Raw genomic sequence first — 24,332 nt, forward strand, 5'->3', positions numbered from 1 at the left:
TGTGATTGATCCCAGCCCAGATGCACCCTACAGTCTCTGGTAGCCTCATCTGGAAGAAAGAGCAAGTTCAGCCCTTATGAACTGGCTGGGGAGACCCAGTTCCTATCTTCAGGTAGCCCAGTTTTGATAAAATAGGCAGAACATGTAGATACGAGAAGAGATGCTGGCAGTACAACATAGAAACCAATGAAAATAGCTTCAGGACACACATTAACTCAGAGCTTGTTCCTAATGACAACCTCGTCCATTCACTCATGCCCTCATCTATTTACCTAAACATCCCTCCAACCATCCATCCATCATCACCTCCTTTCATCCATCCATTTATTTCTCCATCTCTTTAACAAATATTAATTGAGCATCTACGAAATGCCAAGCATTGTGCTTGGCCCTGCTCTCTCACAACTGTTACCATGTCCACACTCAAAATCTATTTCTTTCCCCAGGAGAGAGCTTCTTCTCTGGCCCTCCAGGCCCGCCTGGGCCCCCAGGACCCAAGGGAGACCAAGGTGAGAATCAGTGCCTTATGGAGTGCAGGAGCTGAGATGTGCCCCTGCTTATCCGCCTGGGGCAGGAGAGTTTGGGTGAGGCCAGATGAGTGTTTCTTCCTCCTGCTGCCATATGCCACGAGGAGTTCAGCAGCCTGGTGCATGGGATGGGCAGGAGCTCTACAAAGAATTTGCACCCCTGTTGGCCTAGTGTAAGGAGAGACACACAAGGAGCCCCAAGCTCCGTGTCTGCTCAAGCTCTACCACATGGACCCCTTGAAACCACAATACCTGGTTGGTATGAGTCACAATTCTCTGCCTCCTTCCCTCAGGTCAGCCTGGCCAGAGAGGGATAAGAATGTGAGGATACGTTCTCCTTCAAAGGGAGCATAGGTATCCTTGCAGAAATAGGACTATGGGACATGTTCTGATAAATGTGGTTGGTGTTAGCCAGGGAAGCCTTCCTGGAGGAGGTGATGCAACAGTGCTTTCGCATTTTGGATTCTAGGTGATCCCGGAGTACCAGGCATTCCTGGTGGTGTCTCTCAAGGTAAGAATCAAAAGTCACCAAAGTTCCTCTCGCCTTCTTTAAGCAAAGTCAGTTATGGCAGTGAGAGCATTGCTTTACCATTCATTCATGTCAGTGCTGATTGGGTATCTCCCAGGAGTGCTGACCTGCCTTTCAGGAGGTTTCAAGTTAGGGGACAACAGAAGAGAACCCAGGGAACTAGGGGTGTTGAGATGAGGGAGACGATGTTGGGGAGAAAAGAGCAGGGAGCTGAAAGAAAGGGGATGTTAGCAGGGGAGAGGTTCCCATCTCTGGGCCCCTTTCTACAATCATTCCTTCCCTCTCTTTTGTGGGGACCCTTCTCTTTGCTGCTGCGCTATTTCTCCCATGAAGAAGGACCCTCCTCAGACTGTAGTAGGAGAGGCTGGACCCCTCTGTCTGACCCCAGAGTGGAGGAACCAACTCGGAGACTTTCTTTCCCGCAGGGGGCTCCTCGAGCACCATGTTCATGCAGGGCCCGCCAGGCCCACCCGGACCCCCCGGACGCCCTGGCTCCATCAGCAGCTCTGGCTTAGAGATTCAGCAGTACATCTCTGACTACATGCAGAGTGAGCGCTGGGTCAGGGTGTGCCTTTGTGTGTGTGATGGGTGTGGACAGTGTGGGGGTTGGGGGGCGTGTTGGGTGAGTCTTCCGCCCTGGACTGTGGGTCGTGACCAACCCTGAGACCCACCACCACAGAGCTGCCCACACATGTCCTCCTGTGTTAATCCTGATAGAGCCTCACACTCCCACACATTCGTCCACAATGGTGAATGGGTTACCCACAATCCTCATGAACCACCTGATCCAGCACAGGCCCTGGCCTCAGTTTCTCCATCTGTAACAAGAGGTGTCTAGTCTCCCCGTCCAGGCCCCCGTGTTGGGGTGGGCCTGCTTTTCATCACGCTCTTCAGGTCACTTGCGGGAGCTGCTCATGCTCTCTGGAGAGAGGCCTGACTTGGCAGTCTTTCTTTGTTCACAGGTGACAGCATAAGGTCTTACCTTTCTGGAGTCCAGGGCCCCCCTGGTCCCCCCGGCCCCCCAGGGCCCGTCTCCACCATCACCGGTGAGACTTTCGACTACTCGGAGCTGGCGAGCCGCGTCGTGAGCTACTTGCGGAGTAAGCCTCTCCCGGCCCGAAGCTTCTTCCACCCGAGCCCATGCCCACGCCTGTTCCGGAACCTGGTCTGCTGTGGGCTTTGCCTTTTTCTGGACATGTTTGGTCCTGAACTTGCCGTCACAGGCCCCAGGATGTAGTGTCTAGAGGGCTTGTCTGCTTAAGAGCAGAGCCAAGCACAGAGCCTTCTCGTGCTTGAGGCTGGACACATGTCCTCGTAGATGAGCCTGCTGGTAGGGGTGTTTCTTACCAGACAAAGCAAGTGTACACTGAATTTTTTTGAACTTTTCATGCTTTCAAACTAACCTAACATCTCCTTCATTTTCCTCAAACGGTAATAACTAGTTGACCAGGTCTGTGACTTTGCTGTAAGGAGGGGTGCTGCTCCAGCACAGGCCAGGGTAACATGAGGTTCCCTCCCCAACAGCTTCGGGCCAGACCATCAGCTCCTCATCATCGGGCTCCATCTCCTCTGACGACATCCTGGCAGCGCTACAGCGTGAGTCACCGGGTAGCTCTCGAGAGCCAGCCTGGGGGGATCTGGCTGTGGGGATCAGGCATCCTGGTGGGGCGCCACTCTTGGTGCACCCATCTAGCCCAGCCTGTCTTTTCAGGTGATGATGTGCGGCAGTATCTACGCCAGTACCTGACTGGCCCACGGGGACCTCCAGGGCCAACGGGAGGCGGTGGAGATTGGTCCCTCCAGTCTTTGGACTACGCAGAGCTGAGCAATCGCGTCCTCAGCTACATGTCAAGTGAGTATCTGCCGGCCGCAGCAGGGTGGTCAGCAGGGTCTGGGTTGAGGGCTGTCTGCTGGCCCAGGGGTCTCTCCTGCCAGGCTGCCCCACACCCAGAGGAACTGAACACTCAGAGCAGGTCAGGGAGCCACAGTCAGGGGCTTGGAGACCGTCCTGCATGAGGTTTGCCCTCTCCTATACTTCTCTGTGGAATACACCCCCAGATGGCAGCAGGAGAGGGAGATGGTGCCTTTCGGCCTGCTGTCTGCCTAGGACTGAGGCGTCACCCAACTTTCTGCCTGTCTCTTCCTGATGCCCTCTCTTTTCCCTTTCTTGAACCCCACTGTCCACGTGACTTGTTCTCCTTCCTCTCTGGCAAGGTGTCTCCATCTGCCTTTTCCTGCTTGATGTGACCCCATCACAACCTGGCATTTTGTCCCTCAGGTTCTGGGATCAGCATCGGGCTTCCTGGCCCTCCAGGACCCCCTGGTTTGCCGGGAACTTCCTACGAGGAGCTCGTCTCCTTGCTTCGAGGTAAGGCTGGGCAGGGGACGTCTGTTCCGGCGGTTCGGGACATAAGGCAGGGCACCTGGCCCAGGCTGTGTCTGACTCTACTTCTCCTCGGCGGCAGGCTCTGAATTCAGAGGCATCGTTGGACCCCCTGGTCCCCCAGGGCCACCAGGGCGCCCGGGCAGCTCGTGGTCCAGCATCAGCTCGGAGGACCTGTCATCTTACCTGCACTGTGAGGCGGGAGAGGTGCAGGGGTCAGAGGCTGCAGCCTGGCCTTGGGGATCCTGTAGAGAGTTAGATCCATTCATCAGTCACCAAGTCATCCTGGCCCCTGTGCAGGGCTGGGCATGGGAATCTGAAGAGGGCACATTTGCTTTTGGGTGCTTTCAGTCTTGGTGAGGGAGAGTTGGGAGAGACTGTGCTCTGGGTACAGCCCTTAGGGGGTTTGTGAGCCCCGAGTGACTGGGTGCCAAGCTAGTCTCCTACTCTCGGGGCAGAGGGACTGAGGGGAGTGGATATGACTGGGATTAAATGAGGTTCAGGACTGGACCTGGGAAGCACAGTCCTTCCCAGATGCCAGCAAATGGGCGATTCCTCTACCCTCCCCCACAGGAGCCCACATGGGGCCCTGAGCCCAGGCTGGGAACTCAAGGGTTCTCAGAGGTGAGTGCTCATCTTTCTCTTGCCTCCCTTTCAGCTGCTGGCTTATCATCCATCCCAGGCCCCCCAGGGCCCCCTGGCCCCCCAGGCCCTCGAGGGCCTCCAGGTGTCTCAGAAGCTCTGGCCACCTACGCCTCTGAAAACAGCGACAGCTTCCGGAGTGAGCTCATCAGCTACCTCACAAGTAGGTGCACTGATACTGCTGCCTTTCTGTGCCCCCTGCCCGGATCTCCAGTCTCCCTATGAGGGGGCCCAGGTGCTTGCAGGAATTGAGCTCCCCTGTGCTCTCCGGCTGGCTCGTATGAGGGCCTGGAAGCTCAGATCCTGGATAGGGTCTCTGGGACCCCCACCTGAGCTCCCACTAATGCTGGTTCCTCCCAAAGGTCCTGATGTGCGCAGCTTCATTGTCGGTCCCCCTGGCCCTCCGGGGCCCCAGGGACCACCTGGAGACAGTCGCCTGTTGTCCTCGGAAGGCTCCTACAGCAGGGGGAGCAGATCCTCCTCCCACAGCGGAGACAGCTCCTACAGCAATTCGATGGGCATAGGAGGAACCAGCGGAGGCTACCTTGGCGAAAGCGGAGCATTTGGCATGGATACGGGCCGGGGCTATGGGGCAGCAGCAGAAGGCGGAATGTATGGTGGCCATGGTGGATCATTCCGGGCTGATTTTGCTGAAGGCCTGGACTACAACAAGCTGGCTGTTCGCGTGTCTGAGAGCCTGCAGCGTAAGTTGGGACACGGAGCCTGACTGCTGCGTGGCGGTGGGGGGTGATCATGTGAGCATCTTAACATCTGGTCTCCAGAAACTCACTCATGCATTTCGCAGCACCCAGGCTGTGAGAACACCAATTGTGGAACTAACTGGGCAACACGTGATCCCACCTGAACAGGAGGCCTCAAGCTGCTTCTCAGCCAGCTTAGGTCATGGGGCTATAGTCAGTACAGGGACCCATGCCGCAGGGAACAGAGCGCTTTAGGGTTTTTCTTCCGGGTGTCAGAAGAACCTTTCTGAATGATGGTTTCTGGTGGGGCTGAGGGAAGGTTGTTGGCTAAGTAGTCTTTTATCAACTTCTCATCAGAGTTATGTGGCTTTTGCCTTTGATGACAGCAGGTCAACAGTGGAGACACAGGAAGCTGCCAGGGCTTTTCCCTCACTGCGGCATAATCTGTCTTAATAGTGCAGTTAGGTGATCAGAAGGCCGTGCTCCCATTGGGAAGAAGGGTGCTGAGCGAGACTGCATCCTGTGCTCACACTCTGGTGTTTTCCAGGTCAGGGCCTGCTCCAAGGAATGGCCTACACTGTCCAAGGCCCACCGGGCCGGCCTGGGCCTCGGGGGCCTCCGGGAATCAGCAAGGTCTTCTCTGCCTACAGCAATGTGACACAAGATCTCATGGAGTTTTTCCGAAGTAAGGCCTTGCCCAGATTCTTTCCCAATACCTAATCTGTTGCACGGGGTCACATAGGGCCTGCTTCACAGGACCTATGTCCTGAAAAACCTCACTATAAACACTTGAAATGCTGAAAGTCTGATAAAGCTGTCTTCCTTTTAGAAGTCCAAATTACCACCCAAACTTCAAAATGATTTTGTGCCTAAGGCCTCTTTCCTCCTCCTCCTTGCAGCTTATGGAGCTATTCCTGGACCTCCTGGGCAGAAAGGAGAGATGGGCATCCCAGGACCCCAGGGTAAGTGCTAGCAGGGAACCAGGACCCTGCACTATACCCACCTCATGTCGCAAGCAGCATAGCTCCACCTGTGCTGCTTTGCCACTGTCTCCTCCAGGCCTTACAAGTGTGCCTCCCTGAACCTGTCTGTCCCGTCTCCCTAGGTGAGAGAGGTCCAGCTGGACCACCAGGTCGGCCTGGGCCACAGGGCCCTCGAGGGCATAAAGGAGAAAAAGGAGACAAAGGTAAGCAAGATGTGGCTGCCAGTTTTTGGAGTGCCAGGAAATCCATGTTTAAAGAAGCAGGTGATTTGTTCCAGAGCAAGCCTGAAAATTTAAGGCATCCTGGAAAGGCAGACACTGGGTGATTTGCATAATATAATCAAATAAGCATCTAGGGAGGGAGAAAGGAGAATGCTAATATAGGGAGGAAATGGAGAACCAATTTGGCCACTACAGGGGGTAAACAATTTGGATAGTCCTCCAAAAGAGTGCATCTCTCAAGTCAGTTTGGAAATAGTCACAGTTGTCATAATTGCCCAAGCTACAGTCCCACAGTGGCCACAAGATATTTTCTAACTTCCTACTCATCTTCTAACTTTAGGTGACCAAGTCTATGCTGGGCGGAGGAGGAGAAGCATTGCCCTCAAGCCCTGAGCTCACCTGACAAATAGCACCCTGGACCAGCTCTTGACAATGGCACACTTCAGTCTCTTCAGGGGTGAAAGCTGGAATCTATCAGGGTCCTACTGAGATGTATACCAACTGTCAAATAGAACCCCGGAGAGAGAGTGAATCAGTCAAGGAAACAATCTGAAGCCACATCACTAGATGGACTTTAGGACAGTTGGAGAATGAGACTGACTTCTCTGGCTTCTTTAACACTTAATTCAAGCCCCGACCTAGGAAAGGCACTTACATAAACATTGATTCAAGTGTCCATGAGCTTTGTCTAAAAATAAGCCCCTGAAATGAAAGCTGGGGATGGGGTTGCTTTCCTGGGTACACTGGGGTTTGTGTTCTGCCTGCAAGATTGTGTTATGGGTACCTTCCTCCCCATCGTTAGGATATGCTATGCCTCTCTGCATTCTCTAGTCACAGAAAAGAGTTGGCTAAGAAGCAACTCTTGCAACTGAAAAAAATTAAGAAATTGACTTCCCCTGAAGGTGGTGACAGGGTTTCTAATAGTTCTCACTAGATATCATATTCCCACTTGCTTAGAAAGTTTGATTGTAGCTCTGATCTGTATCAGTCCACAGTAGAGTTTATAGATATGTTAGAGTGAACTAGGCTGCAGCTAAAGGGAAAGGGCAATGGGCAAGTAAAAAAGGGAGAGCAGGGACTAGAGAAGACCTGATGCTGGGAAGAGATGTTACCTCTGTGCTACACTTAGGAAATGACATGCAGGATGGGGCTCAGTGGGTTTATAAGCACTTTCAATGTCTGAAAACATTTATGTGGTCTATTAGATGAAAAGTCATTTCAATTGTAATATTTCCAATTAAATATTTTTTTTCTTTTTTACTATGTTTGACTCTAATGTTATTACAAACAGAAAGAAGCAAAAGTGATTGTGGGACAGTTTTTAGCATTTCATCTAATCAATGAGATCTTTAAAGGCAGACCTTTCTCTGAAACTATTAACTCATCTGGCAAATCACAAAAAACATCTGAGGGTTTTACCAAAGCTAAGGTATTTTAAATAAACATATGCAACAGGGGAGCAATGAGATTTGCAATGAATGTAGTGATTTTTCTGGGGCAAAGGAGTTACGATTACAGTAATAAGTGGCATAACAAAACTACTTTGAAGAAATAATGAACAGATATCAAATGCCCCACAGAAATCCATAGTAAAATCAAGACACTCATGTTCCTAAGAGACTTTGCTTAGCCAACTTGTGAATTTGTCCCACAATCACACTGAGACTCAATTGGTGGAGAAGAGCTTCAGAATTTAAAAAAAATTTTAAATACAGTTAAATTAAATTTACGTCTACATCTTTAACTTTCCAAGACAGGTCTGCTTATTTTCTCTATAGCTGAATATTGCACATATTACCCAGAGGGGGGGAACCATTACTTTCACAACATCAAACACCACTAGCAACAATAGCACCGTTTTCTAGAGGGCATGAGCGCCTCCTTTACCCCTCACTGCTATCAATCAGTATGTGAATGCTCGAAAACTGAGAATTCGAACAACTTTTATTATCTAATCAAATCAGTATTACTGTATATAATAAGTGATGGCACTGTCCCTTTTTAACATTTTAATTTTACCTGAAGGCTGAATGCATTTATTTCTGTAGGGCTGGCTTTAGGGGATCAAGTATTATGTCCCCTTTAATGATTTTTATCTTAAAGAATTTTCTCCAGTTACTAGAATTACCTTTGGGTACAGAGTTCTATGGCCAAGTGAAACAGGGTAAAGTCCAGACCTGCTTCTTTCTCTGGACAGTCCTCAGCTGGCTACAATGAACCTGATACTCTTTTGTTTCATAAAAAGAAAAAAAAAGTTAAGAATGAACTTACAACAGGGTGCAAAGCTCCTAAATTAGAAAATGACAGGCGATGCCTCCCTCCAGATGCACTGAACACTAGCCAAGTGGTGTGCAAGTCTACTGAATCTTGCATGAACATATCAATGACAAACTTATTTTTAGCAGAAGTGAGATCGTGTGCTTTATGAAGTATTTAGTGAGAAAAATAACCTCTACCAAGGGAAAAAAGAAAATAAAAAAGATGTACATACACCTATGTTGATGGAAGTATCTCAAGTACCATCCCAAGGAAACACCTGCAGCCTGAAAGACACCTCCTAAGTCCCAGGAAAAACTACATTCCTGGGTGTAGGGATTGTATGGCTAGGAACTCTAAGTCTGAAAGTGTCAGAGGACCTGAGAATGCAAGTGCTAACCGGTAATTAAGACCAAAATAAGCTGCAAAATGCTCTAATGCAGGACAGTCTAGTTTCAAAATTCTGAATAAAAAAACCACTTCCCAAAATAGATTAAGAAATAACTTTATTTTTTATTTGTCAATCCCATGATTGAAAAGGCATGTTGCTACCAAACAGACAAGAGGCATAATCTTAAACAAAAATTCTTTCCGAAAATTTACTTGTGAAGACATCACACTGCAAATCAGAGAAGGATCGCAAAAAGCTGCAGCCACACTTAACAACTGGTATAACATTTTCCCAAGCTTAGTAGCAGAAATTTAAAGCTATTATCAAACCATGTCTGACACAGAATAGCAATAATAGAGGCATTAACTGTTGTGCCTTCAACTTAAGAAAAGCATTTAAAATATCCCATATCCTATAAAAGATCATTTCTCTGAAAAGAATGTATTTATTTAATCAGAAGACTATTAGAACTGGAACTAACTCTCCTCTTCCACCTCAGTTCTAAGTTTTCCTTTAATCGACTTTATCTTTAGCTAATCTTTTGACAGAATTTGGCTTCTTGGAAAAGTCTTTGTCATTTAAGCACAGTGTGGAATGGGAGAAAGTGTGTAGTTACAAGGGAACTAGGAGAGTATAAAAGACAGTCACTTCTGAAACTCGCTGATGCTCAAGAAATCAGAGACCCTCCATTAAAGAAAAGTCTCATATGCCTGAGAGCTTTGTGCTTGAGGAAACACTACTTAGAGGTAGCTCTGGTTCTGGTTTATACTTAATTACAATTTGCTGTATCCTGTCAAAGAAAAAGTTCCGATCAACAAAATAAAAGCACTCTAAATTTCCTCCTTACCCACCCTATAGTTTCCCCATAGGAAAGAGTAAGGAAAAGCTTAACTGTGACTCCATAGAGAATAGCAGCTAATTCGGCAATTCACACCCAATTATGGATTGACAGGACAGGAAAGGCAACCTGGTACAAGACGCTCTGTGAGCTAGACCTGCAGTGTGTGGTCTGGTGTTTTCACAGAATGCAGGGAGAATAGGGGAGGATGAGTAATTAGGATGCACATATGGGTAACTTCTTTTTTGCATTTCACAGCATGCTGCCATGGCAACAAAACAACCAAATCAGGAAAGGATTTGACTATACTCTGATTTCAAAGAAATTTGTGCCCCTTATCTACTCCCCAGCGCATTTCATGCAGTATCACTTACTACCTATTTGAATATACAGCCTGACAAGAAGTGGGCAGAGAGGCACACAGCATATCCTATGACAAAACACTTGCTGAAAAAAATGTAACTTTTAAGTATCAAATGAGTATTTCACCTCTATATATGTATCATTTTATAGTCCTGCATCCACATAAACCTGGTCATATTTGAAAGAGAACTCAAGCATACTGAATCCAAAGGGCAGTTTTAAGGGAGATGCAAGAGTTGCTAATAAACTTACCAGAATGTCAAATATCCTACTCTGAGCCCCTTCCTTTATTCAGTACTACGAATGTCCAGTTGAAAGAAAGGAAAAGAATCAAATGTTCAGACCAAATTATGTGCCAAATAATTTAGCATTCAGGAGATCACTTAAATGATACTGAAAACTTGTCCACTGCTTGAAGCATTATTTTTTAAAAAACCAAGAAACTCAAAATTTCAAATGAGAAAGTGGTACAAAAAGTACCTACTCTCTCCCTCTTAAAATAAAACATTAAATACTGGGCATTTTTATCGTAACAATATAAACACTTTCCATCATCATCCTGAATATTACTTTATAAAGATATACATTTTTAAAAGGCTTTCAAAACATTTTCCAACCCAGCTTTTGAGAATAAAGCATTAAGATTCTTGTATACAGTAACACAACCATGTGATAAGTGTATGAATTTACAACCATACATTATATATATATCTATGTGTGTGTGTAATATATATATATTTATATATATATATATATAAAAAAAAAAACTTGGCCAAAGTTAAGGCTACCTACAAAGTTTTCCAGGTAAATTATTTGTCAAAATAATTACAAAATTAAAATCACACATGCATTTTTAAATCATTTAAATGACTGACAAAATGAGGTTCAGCATCCGAAGTTTTCAAATTAACTGAAAGAAAGTGCTACAGATATTTACATTTTCTTAATGAATCAGTGTTCCCACAAAATTATATTTAAATTTTTTCACCAACCTCAAATGTAATATTACTAAAAACTGAAACTTCTACGATTTGGTACCTAGTATTCTTAAAAGAGGCTACATTACAAAGGGCAGGTAGCAAGAATCACTTACGAATGTGCTACATTGCACACCAAAGTACAGTTTATAATACTGCTTGACCTGACACGTGCTTGAAATTCTAAGCCTCAGAAGGGGCTAAGAGTGAACATTCATTTCATTAATAATTACACATATCAGCAACCACATGATAAAGGTTTCAGGCTTATCCCACTCATATCAAGTAAATAATTTAAACATGGAACAAAATATAAAGGATTTTATTTTAAAACAACAGTGATTTCTGACATTTGCCTAAATATTTAAATTCTTTTTGAAAAAGTATTCTGAACAAATGACTCTTAGATTAATTCAGAAAATACACTTATAAATATACATCAAGAGCTTGTAGGCCCCTGACAGAATTTTAAATGAACATAATTTGTTCAGATGAAGTCTTTTAATAAACTCACATATTATTTTATGAAATAAGCTGGGACAGCTAAATCTTTATTACTTTTAATTTGGTTACTCTCACATTTCCAACTTGGACACCTTAAGGTTATTTTTTCTTCCATCTTTCCAACTTTATACAGTATATATTTTAGGATGAAAATTTCTATCAAATGGGTTAGGACAAACATGATAATGCTTAATGTTAAGGGTATTTTGTTACTGTTGAATCAAAAGGAAAATCCTAGGTTGAAATTTAGTGTTTTAGGCATTATCTTAATAAAACTAGCACCTTAATTACAGCTCATGCCTAAACAAGAGTTATTTTAGACAAATTACTGAAATAAATTTTTTCTTTTTAAAAGAAGTTGTTGCTATTTAAAAATAAACTATAGTTACTGAATCAATCATATTTTGAGCAACTCATAACTTTTCTATGAGAGCTGATTCACCAAAAGAAAATTACTCTAACTTTTTACAGCAGTTTCAATTATAGAATTTAAGCATTATTGAGAAGTCAGGTAAAAAGACATTCAGTAATACTTAGTTATGTAACAGTTTTCTTTTTAAATAACTTTAAACATATCTCTAACAGTTTTTCAGATAACAATCTCCAGAGAATGTAATCTTTAAAAGTAATATACAGTATTACCTTAGGGAATTACTACAAGATGCTTCTTTGCCAACCTGGCCCAGCATCTGTCTTGGTTCCTCTTTTCCCTTCATCTTTGCTAATAAACAACAAAAAGCACCTAAAACGTGAGGGAGGTGATTGTCTTCATGAGCTCTCTGACATAGATTGTGGCAGAAGATGAAAGGATAGAACAACCTATTTCAAAAGCCAAATCCAAACACAGATTGCATTCATTCCACTGTTATGATCCAGTGGAATGCAAGCTAGGAATAGGATAGAATTTGGAAATCCGGCTCTGTGTTGATGGGTTAAGGCATTCAGACTCCCCCGTCATTTTAAAGAATACTTCCTGTTCCTGCAGCTTCCTCGCAAACTCTTCTTCCAGTGTCTTGAAAAGGAAAGGGAAAAGAAATTATGTGTTGACATTACAAAGAGAATTTACTCTAACAGTCCAGAGCAAACACTCCATATTTTACCCTAAGAAAAACTAAACTACTCAACAGTTAGGATTATAGGCCTAGGCTCAGCCATCTGAATGGAATAACTTGGGTCAATTACTTAATTTCTATATATTATAGAATTATTTAATTGTGCTGTAAAATAGTGATCATACTGCCAACCTCACTGGGTTACAATGAAAGGACTGAACATGATGATGTACATAACAGAGACTAGGCACTCAACAGATGGCACCTATTAATAACTATTATCTGTAGCTCCCATGGGGAACTTAGCGTTTTCTGTTTCATTTCAATTATTGATAATCATGTATTTTTTTTCAGCACTGGACAGTAAGCAGTTTGGAGGTAACACCAAGCAGATTCAGCTTTATGCTGCCACAATACAAAGCAGACATGGAAAGTACTTGTTAAGTGTGTTAAGTGTCTGAAATATCAATGACTGTGTAGCCAAAAATTTAGGGTTAGTGCTGCCATAGAGGTACAAAGTACAGGAAAAGATGGAAGGATACAGGAAGGTTTCTCAGAAAAGTTGAAACATGAACTTAACCTTAAAGGAAAGATGATAATTTGTTTGACTGGACAGGGAAGGAATGCCTGACAGAAGAAGCTGAAACAATGTGTAGAGGCTAGAAATCCCTGAGTTGGTGTGAGTAATGTGATTATACCTAGTACTTGAATATGAACTGGGAACAACATAGCTAGTGGGAAATAAAGCTAGAAAGGTTGGCTATGGAATGTGTAGTACTATATAAGCTTTAAACTTGGGTCAATGATTGATACTTCTCTTTATTGTTTACTTTTTCTGTTATAAATAGGGATAATACCATCTACTTTAATGAGTTGCTATGTATGAATTAAATATCATAATGATGTATTTAGTATGTACTAGGCATTCAATAGATGGTACCTATTATATTAACTATTATCTATCTCTGTGAGTCAAATTGTGGCATTTATATTTTATTCTGGTAAAACTGAAGATTTATCGACATCACTATGACAGTATCAGAGATATTCCTGTGAATAAATACTCTGGAGATGGAAGGCAAGTAGGAAGGAAAGGCAACCAGAGACCAGAAGGCCCACTGAATATTAACATAATTTTAAGCAATAGGATGACAGTAATAGAAAAGAGGATTGTTATGAAAAGAGTCAATATTCATTATCTGATTAGATATGGGGTACAAGAGAAATGAAAAATAATTCCAGTTTCTAAGCTAGATGTCAACTAAAGGAATAGGAACACTGGATAGAAAATCTGATATGGAGAGACCTGGACAGAGGTAGAATAGGTGAAATGGAGATGAAGAGAAAAGGATACTGAATTTAGTTTTATCTCCACCGAGTTTACATTCTGTAGTTCACAATGTATGGATCATTTGGCATGTACCAGGAACTGTTCTAGAAGCTGAGTATTTATCAGTGAACAAAGAGATACTGTTTGTGCTTTAAAAGAGCTTACATTCTACTTGGAGAAAACAAACAACAAAATGTATCTTGTGATGATAATGTTATAAAGAAAAACAGAAAGATAAGGGAATCAGAAAGAGAAATCTTTTATTAGAAGATATTGGAACAGGCCTGAATAAAATGAAGAAGAGTGAAACATCCACATGGAAAATGGGAGTTTGGAGCATGAGTCAATAGTAATAAAAAATAAATAGCAATAGCAACCACTTAGTTGAACTCTGTTTATAATCTAGGTATGAGGACAGAGTTATAACACATCATTTCTTTTAACTGTCTTAACAACTATGAATTTGGTAGGTTGTTACTATCTTCATTTTATAAATGAGGAGAATTGGGCTTAGAAATGTTCAGTAACAAAATTAATCAGTGTCAACACTAAGATGTGAACCCAGATTTTTATGACTTTAGATATTACTCTATATACAATCCCTACTAGACAAGTTTTGGAATTGTCTGTAACTATGCAACCACTGAAGCCAGGACTAGCTAAAGATCATAGAGATAAAGAAAAGAGCAACAGGTGACTGGAAGGAAAAGAGTGAATAAAGGTAGAGAAGAACAAAGTTATAACACCAAAGTCACATGAGCAGGCAATTTTAAGAAGCAAGGTTTTTAATGTGAACAGGTAGATGATGCTATAGGATTAGGTTATAAACAGCTCACTTGTCATCACTGTGAGGTGAAAGTAGGTCACAAAGAGTTAAACAATCTTGAGAAAGGGACTTTTCACTTTCTGTACCTGTGTATTCTGAGCCACATAACTATTAATACTAAATTTTATTTTTTTTATAACAGTTTATTTTTACATCATTTTGTACTTTTTTTTTTTAGCCATCTCAATTGTAATCCCTGCGGGTTTCCCATTACCAAGTCACCCATGTGCCATCACCATAATCCTGTGCATTTCCCTCCCCACCCCCCTGTTTTTGATCCCATTCCCCACTCCACCCTGCAAAATGTCTCTGATATATAGTTGTTCATTATTTTTGTTATTTTCTCGTCTGGTCCATTATACTCCTGTTATGAGTGAAACCATCCGGTATTTTTCTTTCTCTTTCTGGCTTATCTCACTAAGCATGATCTTTTCCAGCTCCATCCAAGTTGCTGCAAAAGACATGTGTTTCTCTTTTTTGGTTGCTGATTAATATTCCATTGTATATATGTACCACATCTTTTTTATCCAGTCATCTACTTTTGGGCATTTGGGCTGCTTCCATGTTTTTCCAATTGTAAATAAAGAAGCAATAAACATGGGGGTACAGGTATCTTTTTCAATCAGTGTTTTTGTATCTTTTGGGTAGATGCCTAGGAGTGGGATTGCTGGGTCGTAGGGAAGCTCCATGTTTAGCAGTTTGAGGAACCTCCAAACATTTTTCCATAGTGGTTGTACTAGTTTGCATTCCCACTAGCAGTGCAGGAGAGTTCCTTTTTCTCCACATCCTCGCCAACATTTATTGTTGCTAGTTGTTTGAAGATGCGCCATTCTCACTGGGGTAAGGTGGTATCTCATTGTGGTTTTAATTTGCATCTCCCTTATTACGAGTGATGTTGAACATTTTAATACTAAATTTTAAATTAAAAAGTCACATTATCAACTGACTTGGTCATTTTACTTCCTTTGGAAACCTTTAGAACATAGCTGGTGCTAGGTACATTACTTCCTGGGCTGATTGTCTGATTAGATGAATGGAAGAAAGGAATGGTGAAAACATATAAAGCAGGTGGGAAATCCGAGAGAAAATAACAAAGGTTTAAATCTGAGAGTTATTAAATAGAGAGGATCATTAAGTGCCAGCAAAAGCAGAGTTGAAGTGGTTGATCAGTTGGAGCAGGACAACAGGGAGTAAATTACAAATAGAAGAAATGGGTGCTCTTTTGCTTCACTGCCAACTACCAGTACACAAGGGCCTTGTAATCTGTCTCCAGTTGACGCCTTCAGTCTAAATTGCCATCACTTCCTTCCTTTCCCTCCCTAATGCCTATAAAGGCACATACTTCCCCTAATCCTCCAATGATAGGGAACTAACCATGATTCCTGTGTACATCATTTCCACTTATTTTCTTCTCTGTTTAAATTGCCCAGCCCTCAACCTGCCTGACAAGCAAACCCTTGAGATTACATGTCTTTTTTCCAAAGCTGCCCTGACTTGCACAGGCAAACTGAAGCATTCCTCCTCCTTTCATTGTACATGTATTCCTCTCCTCTGTGTCTTCTATTACTTTCTTCACAGTAATGATCCTACTGACCTGGAAATGTCTATCACTCAATTTTGAACTTTTGGAGGAAAAAGAACTTTATCTCTCCATTTCAGAATATCCCACTCTTGAGACTATACTTGACTTTTATTTAATAAAAAGCCAATACCTGGGTGGGTGGGTGGGTGGGTGAATGGACAGGCAAAAATACATTTTAAATAAAGCTGTTAAAATTACCTTTTTTCTAGGTCTTAATTTCTCTCTCCATTCCTTTAATTCTTGGCTGTGTTCCTCATCTAGTTCCTTTAGTTTCTGAGTCTCATGTTCAACCAACAGGTGGCATTTCTCATTCTGAAAGTAAAGTTTGGATTAAAGAAATTTCACACTGATTTGGCAATTTTTCACAAATTCAATAATCTTCCAAAATAATAAATTACTCATCAAACATCAAGTTAGTTCTGAGGCCTGAATTCTCCTCAAGAAACAAGACTATTATGAAGAGTCATAGCTCCATTCTTCAAGTTAGGAACTAGATCTTTAACTATATGAAAAGAACTTAAATAGAAATAATTAGTTTGATCCTATTTTTCCTTTCTAAAAAAGTTTGCTTATAAAACTGATGCTTCAGGTAAATGTTTTCACACATTTTACCTACTAATACTACAGTGAGAAATTAGAAACTATTCTGGGAAATAGTAAAGCAATGAAATATGTATTCACAATTGCTATTTTAAACATTTTAGACTATATATTAGGTACGCTGCATACTCCAGATAAAACCTCAAAACAGTAGTCTCTAAAGTAACCTTTAATTTTCTTTTAAGAAAAATTCTCATATAGTTTATTATATTTTTCAAACACCTTGAAGAAAATGAACTATTTCAGAATCTGATACAAAGCTGCCCATATCATTTTGAAAACTGTTCATCTTCTTTGCAAAATAAACAAAAATACTTGATATAGAAGTTTTAAAACAAATGTTATAAAAGCCTCAATATCTTAGATTTTAATTTAGCTTTATGTTTATATTAATCACAGTTATGTAACACCTAAACAAATGCCTACTATGCTAACTTCCATCTGGGTCTATATAGGAAACAAAACTCTAAACTCCAGCATCTGAGTACAGTGCAGTTTACTTAGGTAAGTTACTATCTTCTGAGAACCAGAGACGCGACTGCCCTCTACCCAGCTCTGCTTCATGCTCTATCACCACCTGCAGCTGATGCAGCTCTCGCACGTTGGCTTCACACTGCAACTGAAGGTCCCGCATTTGATTTTCATGTTTTTGATGCTGAGCCATTCTCTCGTTCTTCTGTCTCTTTTCTTCTTGAGCAGCAAACTATAAATAAGAAACACAATGACAAATATGGTTAACGAGCAAAGTAATTTCTGTATTTTTCAAAGGTATAATTAAATAATTTAACTAAGCTGAAAAAAACAATAAGCTAGGCCCTCCCTGGTGGCGCAGCGGGTTAAAGCACTGCACTGAGAATCTAAAGCCGCTTCCGCATGAGTTCGATCCCCGCCTGCCCCGGAGGTGACCACATGGCGTGGCAGACGTCTCCTGACCCGCCCGCTGCTCCCCTCAGCAGTGTACTTCATCGATCTGCCTGTTCTGCTCCCCACTCTGTCTCTGGTGAATCCTCTCACCCTCCGCATCTCTGGCCTGTACCCCAGTTCTGTATGAATAAATAAATAAATCTTAAAAAAAAAAAAAAATAAGCTAAAGCTGCAAGCAATAATATACTGTGACTCAAAACTGGAATCTACATTATGGTTTTGGTGAGGAGGGGGTACTTCAGATTAACCTTGTTTCTCCTCCTAATTGTTTAGTCAACCTTAGTTCATTTGTGTGTTGGAACTGTAGAACATAGTGGGGCTGTGGAACTGTAGAACATAGTGGAGCCATATGTTTTGACTTAAAAAGCTCTTTAAGTCTTCTCATTCCCAGGATGATCACTACCCCAGGATCTGACATGGGAGGTTGTAGGAGGGAGGGATTTGCCCTCTGTGGCCTCTACCATCGGAAGACTAAGTTGTATATGCTATGTATCTGGCCCTAGTCATAGAACCAAAGAGAACATCAATAAGCCCAAGATGACTCTAAATGTTTACAACACACTTGTGTTTATATTTCCTAAGATGCTGGGGTTTAAATATTTTAAACCTACAATAAATAAAGTAATTTTCCTATTTACCTGTTTAATTTTGTCTCGGTCCTGGTCTGGTGAGGCTGTTGAGTTAATTCTCAAACTTTTCTTAAACATGGCCATTCGCGTCTTGGCTTCACTTCGCTGAATCTTAGGCAGTCTTGCTCTTTCTTGAGTCTGTCTGTTTTTCAATTCCTCAATAAGTCTTTGATTATAACGCTGCATTTGTTCTGTTTCCTAAGAAAACAGCAGCATCCAAGAACACAGAATAATTTAATATTCATACTCACATGTAAGTTCAAATATGTTATTTTGTTATTTTCCAAAATTATTCTCTCCCTTGTTACTGATGAGCAAATTAAGCATTATATATATATATATATATATTATATATACACATATATATATATATATAAGAAAAGGAAAACTATTAGAAATAAGAAGTCTCATATTGAAATTTGCTTTTACTAAGTATAGAGTCCACATTTTAAAAATAACTGTATCAGGGCTTCTCTGGGGATACAAGGGGTTATGCTACCCACAGTCACTACAGATGAGTTCGATCTCCAGCGAGGTAGCTGACCTACATGGTGCACCAGACCTCTCCTGTCATGCCTGCTACTCCTATTAGCAGTGTAATTCAGTAGATCTGCCTGTTCTACTCCCACTCTTTTTGTTAATCCTCTCACTCCGCTCCTCCATCTCTAGCCTACATCCCAACTCTTATATGCACAAATAAGTAAAGTAAACCTTTAAATAAAAATAACTAATTCATAAATGTAGACAAAATAGATACATCTGAGAGACCAGATGAAAACTGTAATATATAAGAAGCCTATAAGCATTATAATTAGTTATCTCCCTTGGAATTGTAGGAAAGTTTATATCCATAACCAATATACATTAATAACTCAAAACTTAAGCAATTTTAAGATAAAAGAAATCTAAAGTATATTCTCTAAAAAATGTTTCAAAATGAATCATTCTGCAAACTTTTCAAATAAACAAAAAAATGAAAGAATTTCCTTTTATTCACCTTCTCATGGCGCTTAAGCAACTGATGTCTTTGCATGAAATACTGATCTTTAAGTTGCTGTTTAAGCAACTGATGTTTTTCTTGCAAGTGTCGTTCTTCAAGTTCCCAAATTGCAGCTTCTCGAGCTAAAATAAAGTAATTTTCAAAATATCACTTTGCTCTTTTTACTATGTATTTTGGTCTTCATTTCAAAATATTTACCAAAAAAGTGTTCTGTGCACACTAACATAAAAACATGCACTAACGTCCTGAGTTATAAATGAAGTATTACCAAAGATAGAATGTCCTAACCTCCAAAACCAACATTTAATTTAATTATCCTAATAAAAAACAAAAAATATCTAAACTGTTTGTTAGGGGAAATAAGTGCCTAAGGTCCCCATCTAACACTTAGGCAGTACAAAGTTGTAAGTCATAATTAGAATTCCAAAGTACACTGGTATATTTCTGGATTATTTGGACAAAAAGATATTTCAGTGATTATATGCTTATAGTTCAAAAAGGAATTCTGTATTTTGTAGTATTTCCTAATTTTACAAAGTATTTTTCCTGTTATTTACATCAACTTTATTTTTTCCTCTACCACTCTAGCAAAGGATAGCACTCAAATCATTCCAAGGTATATCTCAACAAAGTTTCGGAGCTACCACTTTCTATGTGTACACATGCTGCATAATTTCACATACCTCTCATGAGCTGCTGTTTATTATTCAGGCACTCTCTCTCAATATTGGCTAACTCTGCCTTCTGCTGCTGGATGATCTTTTTCAGAGAGCCATCCAATTCTTGTTGTTGCTTCTGAACAAACTCTTGTTCCTATTAGACATAGTTAACCATCAGTAGACAAACAAGTATTTACTGAGCAAAACATCTACTTATCCATATGACTATATACTAGTGATTAACAAGTCTCTAAACCAAGTTTCTAAAGTTAATTGGATTAAAAAAATCACCAACATTATATTACATATACCTATATGTATATATAAAACATAAATGTATTAGTCATCCAATTCAAGCTAAGAAAAAAATACTATAATACAAAATATACTAAACTCACTATCAAGAGTACACTTAAAAAAAGAAAAAGCTGTAACACATCATATTAAAAAGTCCTATTACAATGCCATCTTTGTGAAAATAAATTCATAGCTTCTCAAACTGTAACATACCACATAAAGACAAGACTATTTCTTGTCTTATATGTATGATAAAAATAATAAATTCCTTTTAGGAAGATAATTAAGAACAAATAAGTAAAACATACAAGGATTTTAAACTATTTTTGTAAAAAAAAATATAATAAAGGAGGAAATAATACAGCTACACTAATAGAGATAGCCTGTATCTAAAAAGAAGAGCAACAGTTTAAGGACTTAATGAGAAATGATGCATTACCAGAGAAACATGAACCAGTAATAGGAAAGTGAAAGTTACATTTTATAACTCTATAAACAAAATTCCATAAAAACAGAGATTTCTACGTTTTGAGATTCACATATTCATTCAACAAATACTGAGTACAAATTAACTACCAAATACCAATTTTATGCTTTTAAAAAATTCTTCAATTACTGTAGAAGGCAAGAAAATTTTAAAATGACTTAAGGTATTAGCTAATATATACACCAATAGAAAGGAGCAATATATCCAAATTGAAGAAATAAAAGTAAATGTTTGGATCTCTATCCGTCTCTTAGGCAGTTACAGCAGTTTATGATTAGCTCAAGGGATACTCTGATCAATCTCAGTGTGGATTTAGAAATTTAGGACTCTTGGTGATGGGGAACACACGGGGATTACAATTGAGATGAGAAATGGACAAAATGATGTAAAAATAAGCTATATTATATACATAAAAAAAAGAAATTTAGGACTGAAGCAGCACTTTATTTGTAACTCTTCCTCTTTCACATCCAGAAGAAGATAAAACCCCAAGATCCATTTGGAAATTATTCTATAGGCCTTGGACAGAATCTGACAGGAACTAGATCACAGCCTTTAATGCACAAAGAATGAGTTAACAGTGGTCCTCAAGGAACTTGCCTTACTAAAATGTGACTTTTTTAACTCAAAATCTAAAAATGGTGATGATCAGAAAAGTGATCATAATTCATAATTTCTCCCTCTCATTAAAAAAAAATTAATGCTTTCAAATTTACTCTTTCAGAAAACTATAGAGTTCAACAGCTCAAATACCACCAAAAAAAAAAGACTAATTGCAGGAGAGGGGAGAAGTGAGGTTGAAATCAAGCTGTGTTCTATCTACTCCAGTTGTATATATCAAACATCACAAACAAAAATTACAGTGTTAAATGAGCTAACTGCTTTCATATGTAAACTGTGAGAAAGAATACAGCTTGGAATTCCAGGCTTAATTCACAACTATAGCATGAGAATATTAACTCACTATTCATTATGGATACTTTGAGTAGCAAAATCTAGAGGCAACGAAAATCATCACTTTTAATATGGCTTTTCTGACCATGCCCATAAACATATAGATAACATCTGTTATCTATTAAACATATTTTCACTTCACACAAAAATAAAATTTAATCACAGCATTCAGTTTCTCACATGTGCAAAGCTTATTAAAATACTACTGGAAAATTTTCTTGAAAAAGACAAAAATCTCCAATTAAAATCTGTGGTAGAGTAGTTAGGGGGAAAAAAAGAACACTATATTAGGAGTGTTCCACTTCCAGCTTTACCATTAATCTCTTCTGTGACTTAGGGCAGATAACTTAGTTTTCGCTGCCTTGATTTCTTCGCAGGTAAAATACACACTATACAAACATCAGGGTGATGGCAGTAAGAACCAACTATGAAAACTCTTTGAAGAATACAATACCATCAAATTCATCTCAGGTTATTACTGTTATTGTCATTACTGACGTTATCGTCAATTAATTTTCTAGATTTTAACAAACAAAACTAACAATGAAAAGGCACATGTGAGTCAAAGGAAAAGCAGGTAGAACAGGAGAAGGCATCCTCCTATAATATGTGGGACTTACATCCTGCATTTGGGCGTTGAAGACTGCACAAGATGACAACTGAAAAGACTGAATCATGACCTGGGCAACGCCCTGTGGATCAGAATACAAGGCACCTCCCAGGTGAGAATATAGCTCAAAGACTTTTTGTAAGTGGAAAGAATAATTATACAAATGCTGAGATTCTTAATAAGCCATTTACCAGAGAAGCTTCTTCCTCATCTGTAAAATGAAGGATTTGAGTATTTTCCAAACTCTAGTTCACTGCTATTGTTTTATAAATCCATTTAACCTTCTTTTTTAAAAAACTCACACAAAAAGTCTCAGTTTATAAAACAGATGTAAACTGTATTGCTTTAAAATACAAACAGAGGTGCAGAGATTCACAGCCCCTCACTTTTTGAAGGATCCTCTAGATGTATTTTCCAAGCTCAAAAGCTTTTGGAAGTACAATTTTCTAAAAACCATTGTTTACATTCTAATACCATGAGTATGAATAATTAATGAATTCTCAAAAAATGTTCAAAATACTCTGTAATCAAGTTTTAGCTCTTCAAAAACAGGTAAAAAGAAATACTTTTTGAAATTTCTTAATTACTAAATTCTTTACTGAAGTTACAGAAAGAAATTTATTTCAGCTTTCAGATTTTAATTGGAAAATATAGGATAGCCATCAAAATTACATGAAAAATAACCAACAAAGTTTTCATTAAAGCACAGGATCACCAAATTCATTCAACACTAAATTCTCGATTTCAGTTCTAGAGACTTACATTTAGAATTCAAAGTTTATATTCCTTCCTTTACAGGTGAACTTATTGTTACCTGGTTCGAAATCCAAATTACCCAAAAACACATGTGTGGCCAGTAAGGACTTCCTCCTCATTTATTAACAAGAGATGGCCAACAACTACTGGACCAAGCTGCTAAGAGTTTGTATTAGCACAGAAAGGGTGGCTTACAAATGACAAGCAGGATGGTGTGGGGTTTCAGTGTATGAAATGTGAAGCCGGAACTGCATGGATGAGAATTCTGGTGTTAGCACTAACCAGTTATGTGATCTTGGGTGAGTCTCTCAACCTTCCTGCACTCCCTGGCCTATAGAATGGAGGTAATAAACGTAACTATTTCTTATGTTGTGAGATTATATGACTTCACACAGAAAAAAAGCACTTAGAACAGTATTTGACACACAACAAATGCTGTGTTTGTTAGCACCACCTTAACTTGTAATTACCACATCAGGCCAAGAAAATATTTTTTCACTGGCACTGGCAAAACAAATTAAAAGAAAATAAAATCACAACTAAATTTACTCAAACAGGGTATTTTTATTTTCCTTATATGTTTTAATATTCTTACATTTTCTTATACTTAAAATATTCTCTCTTGATGATGTTCACAAAAAAATTCTAATTTTTGTTTTTAAATAAACTTACTTGGCTAAGTTAAAAAACAAAAAAATTAATGGTAGTCCATCTCATCACCCCCAAGGGTACATTTTAGTTGTTTCTATGCTTATTTTCATTGATCTGTAAAATTCAAAATGCTGAGAACTACTTTTAAAATCACATAAAGCCATCATATAAAGATAATTCAAAGCAATAAATACTTTGTTATCCTTCTTCCTTTCATTGACATATATAATAAAATCAGGTTCACTTCTCTTTGCTTCCATGATAAGTGCAAGCTTATTTATAAGAAAGGTGGACTTCTACCATAAACAAGTGTGCAAAGTCATGTGAGATAATTCTAAAAAAGCTCTTAAAAGTGCTAATTTATCTAGTTTTATAAAGAAATTCATCCTTCTTAATTGGTTCAACCTAGAATCATTTATCTATTTTTTAACTGCTAAATTCTGAATCAAAAAGAAAAACATTTTTAACAATAGATAATATTTAAAATCTGATTTAGGTTGTTTATGTTGCTAACAATAATAAAAGTTTGATCTACAGCTTAAAGTTACTATTTAACATTTTTCTTTTAGCTTTGAACTTCATAGAAATAATGGTGTCTTTAAAAGCATTGTTTTTGTATGTGCATAGCTTATATACTCAACCTCTATATTTTTCTGTTCT

At 39.8% G+C, this 24,332-nt stretch overlaps 2 protein-coding genes across 3 annotated transcripts in view; one reads left to right on the top strand and one right to left on the bottom strand.

Annotated features, from left to right (window-relative positions):
- The window catches only part of COL17A1 (collagen, type XVII, alpha 1), a 41,347-nt gene extending 34,133 nt beyond the window's left edge, over window positions 1-7,214 (top strand). Inside the window, exons 40-53 of the mRNA XM_004681003.2 lie at window positions 450-509; window positions 997-1,038; window positions 1,482-1,604; window positions 2,019-2,156; window positions 2,581-2,652; window positions 2,768-2,908; window positions 3,335-3,424; window positions 3,522-3,632; window positions 4,098-4,244; window positions 4,444-4,785; window positions 5,330-5,467; window positions 5,682-5,744; window positions 5,888-5,968; window positions 6,327-7,214. Coding sequence (XP_004681060.2) covers window positions 450-509; window positions 997-1,038; window positions 1,482-1,604; window positions 2,019-2,156; window positions 2,581-2,652; window positions 2,768-2,908; window positions 3,335-3,424; window positions 3,522-3,632; window positions 4,098-4,244; window positions 4,444-4,785; window positions 5,330-5,467; window positions 5,682-5,744; window positions 5,888-5,968; window positions 6,327-6,379 — 1,601 coding nt within the window. The 3' untranslated portion in view covers window positions 6,380-7,214. The remainder of the gene's footprint in view (window positions 1-449; window positions 510-996; window positions 1,039-1,481; window positions 1,605-2,018; window positions 2,157-2,580; window positions 2,653-2,767; window positions 2,909-3,334; window positions 3,425-3,521; window positions 3,633-4,097; window positions 4,245-4,443; window positions 4,786-5,329; window positions 5,468-5,681; window positions 5,745-5,887; window positions 5,969-6,326) is intronic.
- Window positions 7,215-8,731: 1,517 nt separating this feature from the next.
- The window catches only part of SLK (STE20-like kinase), a 42,807-nt gene continuing 27,206 nt past the window's right edge, over window positions 8,732-24,332 (bottom strand). The window contains exons 13-18 of one of the 2 annotated variants that reach the window (XM_004680463.2): window positions 19,942-20,071; window positions 19,256-19,380; window positions 18,268-18,456; window positions 17,283-17,408; window positions 16,304-16,417; window positions 8,732-12,327 (exon numbers count right to left, since the gene is read on the bottom strand). In XM_004680463.2, the coding sequence (XP_004680520.1) occupies window positions 12,181-12,327; window positions 16,304-16,417; window positions 17,283-17,408; window positions 18,268-18,456; window positions 19,256-19,380; window positions 19,942-20,071 (831 nt within the window). In that variant the 3' untranslated portion in view covers window positions 8,732-12,180. Of the gene's footprint in view, window positions 12,331-16,303; window positions 16,418-17,282; window positions 17,409-18,267; window positions 18,457-19,255; window positions 19,381-19,941; window positions 20,072-24,332 lie in introns of both variants that reach the window. The other variant, XM_012723796.1, reaches the window with a different exon arrangement.

Source organism: Condylura cristata, unplaced genomic scaffold (genome assembly GCF_000260355.1).
Source record: "Condylura cristata isolate star-nosed mole 26May11 unplaced genomic scaffold, ConCri1.0 scaffold00011, whole genome shotgun sequence".
Taxonomy (NCBI): domain Eukaryota; kingdom Metazoa; phylum Chordata; class Mammalia; order Eulipotyphla; family Talpidae; genus Condylura; species Condylura cristata.